At 33.9% G+C, this 10,610-nt stretch overlaps 1 protein-coding gene across 4 annotated transcripts in view; it reads left to right on the top strand.

Annotated features, from left to right (window-relative positions):
- Ube3a (ubiquitin protein ligase E3A) overlaps window positions 1-10,610 on the top strand; it is a 105,417-nt gene that overhangs the window by 20,704 nt on the left and 74,103 nt on the right. Inside the window, exons 2-5 of one of the 4 annotated variants that reach the window (XM_008833627.2) lie at window positions 973-1,036; window positions 3,330-3,449; window positions 3,845-3,910; window positions 6,670-6,714. In XM_008833627.2, the coding sequence (XP_008831849.1) occupies window positions 6,713-6,714 (2 nt within the window). In that variant the 5' untranslated portion in view covers window positions 973-1,036; window positions 3,330-3,449; window positions 3,845-3,910; window positions 6,670-6,712. The remainder of the gene's footprint in view (window positions 1-972; window positions 1,037-3,329; window positions 3,450-3,844; window positions 3,911-6,669; window positions 6,715-10,610) is intronic. The other 3 variants (XM_008833626.2, XM_029563795.1, XM_008833628.3) reach the window with 3 other exon arrangements.

The raw sequence follows: 10,610 nt of genomic DNA, 5'->3' as shown, positions 1-10,610 counted from the left end.
TTTTTTTTGGCCTTTTTGAAATAGGCTTTCCCTGTAGCCCCAGCTGGCCTGGAACTCACTATGTAGACCAGTCTGGTCCTTAAACTCACAGAGATCCACCTGCCTCTGCCTCCCAAGTGCTGGGACCATAGGCATGTGTCACCATACCCTGCTTGTTTTCTAAACTTTTAAAAAACATTTTGTTGATTTTTAATTAAAAGTGTTTAGTGTCATGCATTCAACTCATAGGACACTGAATTGGTGGGTTTTTTAATCCTTGGGGTTCAGTTTTCTCGTTATGATAAAACAGATTAAAAATTTAAAGACTGAGGAATCAGACTGAAAAATGCTATGATAGTTTATAAATTAACTGTGAACTAAGTATTTAAAAAGCTTATTTGGGGGCTTGCTTTAATAAAGCTTCATAAGTTTTTTTTTTAAGTAATTTTTTTTTTTTAAGATACTGCAATATAATGGGGCTCTGTTAGTTGCTGGGAAGGTATTCTATATCCTTTTAATATATTTTCTCTAATACAATAACTTGATGCACCAGGGACTCTCAAGTCAAAGGACCTAGTCATGGTTGCTATTCTGGTAGGTAGTAAGTGAATATCCATGTTGCTCTATATGTAGAGTTCAATTGAAGGCAGAATTACTATTGGTATCTGAAGGAATTAGATGTATGTGATGAGTTTTTGTGTATTTTCAGCTTATTTATAGGGAGGTTAAAGAAATGGGGACTATTAAGCTTTGTGAACCAAGATGGGAAATAGCTTTATCAGGTTCATGAAGGTATTCAGATTACAGCACCTGCCTAACTACCTTGCCATTTAACTTGGCAGTGATAGTAAGGTAATTTGTCTTCTAATACATTTTTAGACATAAGTATTACAGAAGATGTGCCTTTATTTTTAGAATGAATTTAAGAAATTTTTGAAAGTCTATTCAGTTGTTTATATTAAAAAGAATTGAGTGAGGTGTTTTATATTTTAGGTTAAAAATCTGTAAGAGCCTGATTTTAGAATTCACCAGCTCCTCAGAAGTTTGGCGAAATATGGTATGTTTCTGTTCTATTTTTTGAAGTTTATATTGCATGAGTTATCTTAATGCCATGGTTAGCATAATGACATGCATTCAATAAATTTGGGTGGCTGTCATTTTTAAAGCATTATGCTAGGTACTGAGTATCTACCAGGTAGATTTGTGCAAGAGACATGGGGTGCTGAGAGAATTTACAAGAGATTACTAAGCTATGAGATATAATATGGACAAGAAGATGGAGGGGACTAGATTTAGCTGTTAGGCTGTGGATATTAAGAATCCCCTCAATTGGTGAGCATATCATATAGAAGTCACTCTTTTGAACTGTTTAGATTTTAGCTTGCTCATCTTAATGACAGTTTATACTCCTACCTTAATTCTGTCTGTAAGCCAATTGAGACTCAGAGAGGTTAAGTAACTTGCCCAAGATACTGAAGGTAGTAAGTGATCAAGCAAGGACTAAAATTGTGGACTGGCTTTTGAAACCTGTGTTCAGCTGAGCATTGAACCTCATACAAAAGGAATCAGAAGAGCATATTTGACTTAGTCATCTTCAGAATACGTGTAGCTCTTTAATGAATTCGTCGATCTCGATTATTTAATCCCAAGCTAAGAGATATTTTTAACTTTTCTCATTTATGTGTTTTTAAGTTGGAAATTTGTTTTATTTGGGTCTTCTTAATCCCCGTACAGTATTAGTCTCATGAAAAAACAAGGGGAAAGTTTACCACAGACTAAATCATTCATTTCAGGGATGCTGTTGCCTCTGTGTTTATTATGTCAGTGATGGCCTCAGCCCTTAGTGGGAGACACACAGTTATGATAGGAAAATCTGGGAAATTGAGTTATTTCTTTTAGGAATTATAAATCTTATTTACAGAAATCCCCTAAAGTTACTTACATGAACTCAGCCAAGCCTAGCAGAAGAGTGGGCTCAAGCATTGAGGTTTCAGCCATTCCTTTGGGATTCTCAGCTAGATACCTCGCTGTTCTATATTGGGTTCTGGGTCCATGCTGTTAGCTACTGTCTATGCGTCTATGCTTGTCTGCTTTGTCAGTTTGGAGATTTTAATTCATGAAGGGTTTTTCTCCTAATCTTATCTTTCCTTAGTTCACTCTGATTTGGACTGTATTATAGATCCATGGAAGAGGTTTGAGGAAAAAGTAATTGGATGAATAATGTGTTGGTACTGGGGTATTTTACATGGATGGCATCTGTTAGTATTATATAGCATGATTAAAGAAACCTGCTAAACTTGAATCAAGCGAGATTGGCTAAGACCACGTATGGGAATGTGAAAAAAAGGCTTGAAGAATATACTTTCATATTTTACCATATTATTTCATGGAATTGCATCTAATTGGTTTATGATTGAGAACAAGTATCTTTTCATGTGCACCCAGGGTTTTTTTTTAGCTGATGTTAGATGACTGTACACAAATACAAAATAAGTAGAGCTAGACTTTGGTGCGCCCGTGTGCGTGCACGAGTGCGTGTTCATGCATGCATGTGTAACTTTCATTAAGAATTTGCCTGCCTAGAGTTCTCCATCAGTGTGATTTAAATTGGTTCCATTTCAACTGTTGCCATATTCGCGAGGTCTCAATCCATGTTTTAAATTCTTGCTTGTTTATGTACATTTAAATCATGAAACTTAGTAAAGCAAAAGTAAACTAAACCAAAAGGTCCAATATTCAGTAGAAAGTAGATCTTGGTTTTAGTCTCAATTTTAACTTTCTAAAATCTTGGGCAAGTCAATTAATCACTCTGAAACTGCTTATTGTTACTTAATTGTAGCTTCTGCCTTGATTAAGGAGAGCTAAAGTCAGTGGAACATATGAAACCATCGACCAGGGTACTTTGTAAAGTATACCACTACATTAAAACGTACAAGGGATTATTTTAATGCCTGGGTCCAGATGTGTTTCAGATTTTAGAGTTTTTCAGATTTGGCATGTTTGTATAGACTTTACTGGTTGGGCGTTCTAATCTGAAAATCCAAAGTATGAAGTTCCCCTAAATCCAAAGCTTTTGAGTTGTTGGCATAGTGCTTTAAAAACTTTTTGGATTTTGGAGCATTTTGTAGTTTTGGATTGAGAATGCTTTGGATTGACAAACCTGTACCTCATTTTCTCAAGTGAAGAGACCATTTAAGAAAACACTTTGCAGGAAAATAATCCTTAGGAGATTTCTTATGATAATTATTCTTCTGACAATTGTATATTGACACCTGATTTGAAGCTTTTTATTTTAACAATGAATTGGGTTTTTACTAGTGTTCTAACTAAAGGTTTGTTTAATTTATTAGAGTTATTAAGCCTACGTTCAGATCAAGTTAGCAGCTAGACTGGTGTGACAACCTGTTTTTAATCAGTGACTCAAAGCTGTTATCACCCTGATGTCACCGAATGGCCACAGCTTGTAAAAGGTAATTTTGAATGTTATTTTACAGTCTTTAAAAGGCTGTCATTGTAAAGTGAAATACATGCTATAAAATAAAGAAAATGTTTAGTTGTCAGGAATACTGTTAAAAATAGAGGACCTAAGAATAGACATATTTTTCCATTTAATCCTCTTTCTAAAATATTTGAGGGCCCCTCTTACCTGTCCTTCCAATCATGATAGTCACCAAAGACTTGTCTGTCTATATGGATAAGTAAGAATTTCTCAAAAAGCTTCAAGGTTTCATTATAGACATTGTAAGGAGTATATGGAAAATGTCTTAATGTGTATTTTAAGTGTACCTTTTATGTGGTAGAAGTTAAAATATTTTTCTAGAAGTTTTTGCACCTTTAATAAAACTAGTATACTTTTTTCTCCTAGAGAGTTACAGTGGAGTTAAAAGGAGTGGCTTACAGGATGGAGAAGCTGCACCCTGTGTTAATGGAAGTGAGCCACCATTTGAATTTGCTAGCTCATGTTGTAGTGTTCAGATTAGTGGGTGTTTTGTGATCACATTTTCTGTCATTCAAATTAAGACCTAAAATTGACACTCTTAAGATTTTTTTTAATGCTTCTTCATTGTATTTTACTTTTAAAATTTCCTTTCTCTTTTATTATTTTGGAAAACTTTAAGACAACTTAATTTTTTTTTAAACCTTTGGTTGGCAATATATTCTGAATTTGATAAAATTAGGAGCATGTACTGGATTCTAATTTCCAGCATATTGACAGTAAAAAAATATTTAAGAGCCAAAGTAAAGCTTTGGCATTCTTAGTAGATGTTACATGTATTTCAGAGTTTTGAGACTTAACTCTGGTTTTAGGATATATTTTGATAACTTAATTAGAATACTATAGAAGTATATACTATAAGCCAACTTTATTCAGATGTACACAGTTATTTAAGAAACATGTTTTTGTTCTGTATATATTTACCGTTTTTTCTTTTAAAAATTTGTAATTTGAATGAAAGCAGCCTATGCTATGTTTAAAAAGACCTAGGACAAATTTATTTTACGGTAATGATCTTTGATTTTTTTTTTTTTACTCTTGTTTTCTGAATTGGGTTACTTTAAATTATTTGGTTTGGCTTTATGGTGTATAATATATGTAAACATTAAGTAAGGATCTAGTCTATTTAAAATAGAGTGGTTTTATGAGAGGAAATAGAATTGGGAAAATAGCTGTAGTTTCCATTTGATATTTAATCTCTATCCCATTTCAGGATCTCAAAACTTTTCAGCAGTTTATAGAATGCTCTTGATAAAATTTGGTTTTGTTTTCTTCTGCTTGTCTTACTTTTTTTTCTATGATATTTTTCTTGTCATCATGCCATAACTTTCTTTAGATCCTTCTCTTTTCCTGTTCATTTTGAACCCTTTTCTGCCTGTTTAAAAATTTCTAATGTGTCTCTCTTCCCTTAGTGCTGGCAGGTTTATTTTTTGTTTTGCAACCAGGTCCACCTTCTAAAGTGTAACATCTGAGAGAAGGTCACACTTTCAGAAATGAGTAAGCCTAGTACATGGGTTACCATCATTTTTTAGCTCTTTTGGCTAGAGTACAAGTTTGGAAGCAGTCTTAGGGTACTTGACACAAGGCTGGTGGAGACCAGGTTTGTCTGAGAGGTGATTTGCTTGTTCTCTTAGTTTTGCATTTATATTACTGCTCCAGTGTTTAGTTCTTATGTAATTTTGTGTGAAACAGAAACTGTAAATACACTACAAAGAAAATAAAATATAAATTATTTCAGGTGTTGGGGTGTTTTTACTACAGTGTGTGTGTGTTCTGACTTGGAATCTGAATGACTACAGGGGGTGCAGTATTGAAAGGATGATTAACAAAAGAGACGTTTTACACTAAGAAATTTAGAATACAGTTGATTTTAAGATTCTTTTTTAAAAAATTAAGTTGAAAGTCTGAATTCAATGATAAACTTACAAATCAAGATTTTGTATACAAGTTTGAAGTTTTAATTTATCTTAATTTGAGTCTATTTGGGAAATACAGATGTTAAAACTCAGTTTAGAACATAAGACACATTAATGACATGTCTGCAAATAAACAAGATAACAGGATTTTTTTGTTGTTTTGTTTTTATAAAGCAGGGTCTTACTTATAGTCCAGACTGACCTCACAGTAAGCTCATCCTGCCTTATCCTCTTGAATGTAGTGTAGTGTGGCCTGGACCTCAGTATGTAGTCCAGGCTGACCTCAAATAAGCATGATCCTGCTTCAGCTTCCTGAATGTAGGAATGCTATACTGGAATTTATTTAGCAACATGTTAGGAATAGGGACAGTTGGTTGACATTCTCCCAATTGAAAATGAGGTACTTCTTTACACTTTAGAATTTTGAGTTTTTTCTATATGATTTAATATATTAAAAAATAAAGACAATAACTAGCAGCTCTTTAAAACTAAAGCTGATTCACAAGTACCTAGCAAAATGTTAATACTCCAGATATGTGCTTATGACAGATATTCCTGCTAGTGTATATTTAGGGAAAATTAATTTCATTGTTGATCCAAAATAATCATGATTGGAATAGTACATATGATTTAAATATCTCAATATTCATGTGGACTATTAAATTTTACTTTTAATTGTTTAAAGCACGTACAAAATAAATATTTTAGGTTTTGAGGACTACATGGTTTCTGCTTCAAATACTTAACTTTGCTCTTTCAAACTGAAAAGTGGCCATAGACAATACTAAATGAATGTGAGTCTTCCAATAAAATATTACTTACAAAAGGATATTATCCCAAGCCTTAGTGTGTTTGCTCAGACTGTAGTTTGCTACACTTCATCTAAATTTTAAGGCTATGTTAACATGGTATGACCAGTACTTGTTAACATGGGTGACCAGTACTTGGCTATAGAAAGTTTCAAAGTTTTGTGTTATATATCATACGTATTTGGCTTGTAAATAATATGGCTTATACTGATCTGTCGTTTGGTACCTAAGTGTAATGTTAACAGTTTCTTTTTTAAACAAGGCATTGAGGTTTTCTAATTTGTCCTTATGTGTTGTGTGACAATCTGATCTGACCCCTTTTTTCTCATGTTGGAATCCTCCTTTTTTAAGACCCTTTTATTTAGAGCTTAAGCCTTGTTTTCAAATTTGTCTTTTCCTAGTTACATGTCTGTCCCTTTTTGGAATCTGGAATATTTCACTAACTTTTTTCCTTAATTGCATTTTACAGATCACCAGGAGAACCTCAGTCTGACGACATTGAAGCTAGCCGAATGTAAGTATAATTTGGCTGAGGCTGTGGTATGTTTTAAGTTGCCCCGGAGTGCTTTAAATTATATCACATTATTTTAAACTAACTTCCAAAACAAAAAAAGGAACGTTTTAAAAGTGTATCGAGCTAGGGACGTATCTACTTATTCCCTACCAAATACTTCCAAACCTCTACAAGCTGGTAAGTACATGATTGCATAATTCTGAATTATTAAGTCTTTGTGTCCCTAGCTGCTATAGGTAAATGGAGAAATTAGGAAGGGCTGATAATCTTAGTGCTTGATATCCACTAATTTAAAGTTCATTAAATCAAGATTGCTTAAATACAGCTGCTGTTTACCTTAAATGTAAGGGATCCAGTCCTTTGCTGTGGATGTACATACATAAGAGTTCTAACTACTAACAGAGTGAAAGATGCAGAAATAGATCCTTTTTATTATTGAGGTAGAATGGTACTTGGGATGCAGAGGGAACAAAGTACCAAAATTTGCAATATGAACTTAATGCACCTGACAGAAAAATTGGAGTAACTAAGTAAGACTAGGACAAGTCTTGAAATGTTACTTTGAGCTAGGCAGCTAAAAGTTTGATCAGTGTTCTAGGCAGAATCATGGGCAAGGGGATGAAGCAGAATACTGAGTAAAGGGGATGAAGCAGAATACTGAGTAAAGAGGAAGAGTATAGACAATAAGATGTTTCTAGGTCACAGATTGACAAAGGAATGAATGAAAAATAGAGATAAAACTTAATCATTAGAAAGGAGTAGGCAGATGACTGGGGAGATGGCATAGTGGATAAAGCATCTGCAATGCAAGTATGAAGACTGAGGTTAGTTTAGATCCCCAGCAGTCCCGTAAAAGGCTGATAGGCAAAATGCCCCCCCCCCCCCCCCGCCACAATCCCAGCATTTGGAAGGAAGAGACTGGGGTTCTGAACCTGGGGCAAGCTAGCTAGCTAGGCTATCAGAATTGTTGAAGTCTGAAGTGTAGTGAAAGTGGACAGCAATTGGTGTTGACCTCTGAATATCATACATGCCCACACTCATGTGTATGTATGTCTACGCATTTCCCCAACATGTGCGCCTGCGCACCTACATACCCCTCCCCCACACACATGTACTAACAACCATAAAGAAGGAGTAGGCAGAACTTTTAAATGTAATGAGAAAGGTCTTGACTATTTATCTTAGATATTTGTAATCATAAGAATTTGCTTAATTAGGGAATAGTACCACTGGCAGACATTTTAAATAAATGTAATAGCAAAGAAACAAATTTGAAGAGAACCATGTAGTGTTTTGGTGGTCAGGCCTTCAGTAATAGTTCAGTTCATTAAAGCCTTACTAAGAGCGGTTGTGTAATGAGAATTTATGATGAAGTGTTCTTGATTTACAACAAATATTTAGAGAGTAAAATAAGAATTCAGTAATTTGTTTTAAAAGCTTAACTTTAAGCTAATAGAGGTGTTAATTATCAAGAAGCTTTTAAGATAGTAAAGATTTGATTGAGAAATATTACTGCACAAGTTGGCCCTGAAGGAAGAGCTGTGGGAGACGATCCCCTGTTGTATGAAATTAGGAGGAGGCAAAGTTAGACCTGGGAAGCTAAATGTATTTATTGGTGAGGTTGAAAAGTCAAGGTTTTCTTTACTGAAAACAGAGCAAATCCTTTTAAATGCTTATGTATGTTGTGAATTCTAAGAAATAACTATGAACTGTCTTCCTTAAATTTATATGATGATGTAATTTTTCTGCTAACTTTAAAGTTGTAAAATTCAGAAACTTTACTGTTTGTTTAGTATACATTTCAGTGGTATCATGAACATTTATTTTGTTGAGGATTTATCACTAGAATTGTTTATGTTTTGCAATATTGAAACATTGTACCCATTAAACAGTAACTTTCTATTGCTCCAGGCAGCCACTATTCTTTTTGTTTGTGATTTTTGGCTACTCTACCTACCTCAAGTTAGAGTAGTCATATATAGCTTTTTTGTTTTGATGAACTTCAAAGTTCATTCAGGTACAGCATATATTAAAATTTCCTTTCTTTTTTAGGCCAAGTAATATACATGTATGTATTGTATTTTGCCTTTCCATTCATCTGTTGATGGGTTATTTCCTTGTTGTAGCAATTAGGAATAATGTTGCTGTAACCATAGGTGTTGAGATCTTGTTCTAAATTCTTTTGAGTATATATCCAGAAGTGTAGTTACAATATTATGGTAATTATGCTTTAAAATTATTTAAATTATTTAAAATTTTATTTTATGTGGTTTGCCTGTATCTAATTGTACCATATGCATCCAATGCTTGTGGAGGCCAGAAGAAGGCATTAGACCTCTGGAACTGGAGTTACAGATGGTTGGTTGCTAGCCACCATATTGGTGCTGGGAACTGATTTTTGGTTCTCTGCAAGAGCATCCAATGCTCTTAACCTATGAGCTATCTCACCAGTCCTATATTTTAAATTTTTTGAGAATGTACCATAACTGTTTTAAAGAGCAGCTATACCATCTTGTTTCCTTTAACACAAGGGCTGCACTTTTTCTACATCTTGGCTAACACATTAGAAAATTCTTTTTGATAATAGTCATCCTAATGGATACAAGTGCTATTTCATTATAGTTTAGTGACCAAGGAACTTTGTTTTATTGTTAAGTTTATTTGTATAATCAAAGAAAGGAGCAGGCATGGCTGTAACCATAGAACTTCTTATCCCATGTAATTGTTTTTGAAACACTTTTTAATGGTGTTTTGGGGAGCACTATAATTAACGTAGTTTAGTTAGGGAATTGAGTATACTGAAAACTTAAGGCTATTGAGAATTTGAGAATTTTGGATGAAGAAATTGATCAAATATTGAAAATTTCTTACACTGAATGGTCAGTTGAGGTTAAAAACCTTATGATGCTTGCAATTTTTAGAGACTTCTGCAGTACAGATGATTATGGATATTTTAGGTTAAGTATTAGTAGAATAGATGGGACAGAACTATTACTAGTAGCATGTACATAGAATTTTAACATTGACTCAGTTGCATTTGTGCCTTGTTGTCATTGACTGTGGCTGGAAAGGTTCTGGTACTCCAGGATGGTATTGGATTGCTTAAAAAGAGCCTATGCCTTGAGGTCTGAGTGCTAGCAAGATGGAAACCTTTAGTTTGATTAAGAAAAGACTCAACAAACAGAAGTCATTACATGTGATACCCCTGAGCAGAGGTTTATAAGAGACTATCATGAACATTTATGCACCCAAAAATTGTTTAACCTAGAACCTACTTTTTTTGTTCTGTTAACCCATAAGAAAAACAAAACGCACATTCCTCAACATGTAGTGTACCAAGACTTCATTGTTTAAAATAAAGAGATTAAGTAATAAAGTCTTATATTAAATAATGCCCAGGACCCAATGACTTTACTGCTGAATTCCCCTAAACTTTTGAAGAATTAATCATCATTCTTTTCCAGACTTGTCCAAAAATAAGGTTTTTAAGCTATCTTTGAAGCCATCATTACTCTGATATGAAAGCAAGAGAGAAACTCTACTTCCTTAGGGCAGTAGCAAAAAATTCTGAAGAAAATAAGACTGAATTAAATAACATAATAATCATTCATCATAATTACATGGAATTTATCTCAAGGGAAACAAAGGTTGTTTGACATACCCAAATCTGTACATGGATGCATCACTGTATTACTTACTTTTCTTTTGGGTATGATAAAATGCCATGACCAAAAACAAAATGTAGAGGAGAAAAGGTTTATTTTAGCTTACAGTTTCAGAGGGTATAGTCCATCTTAATAATCATGGCATGATGGTAGGAGCAGAAAGCTGATGAATCAAATTTCTTTAACACACAGGAAGCAGAGACAGAGAAAGACACACAGAGAGAGAGAAAC

Source organism: Nannospalax galili, unplaced genomic scaffold, assembly GCF_000622305.1.
Source record: "Nannospalax galili isolate Female #2095 unplaced genomic scaffold, S.galili_v1.0 scaffold135, whole genome shotgun sequence".
Classification (NCBI taxonomy): domain Eukaryota; kingdom Metazoa; phylum Chordata; class Mammalia; order Rodentia; family Spalacidae; genus Nannospalax; species Nannospalax galili.
This window is presented reverse-complemented; position numbering and strand designations above follow the sequence as displayed.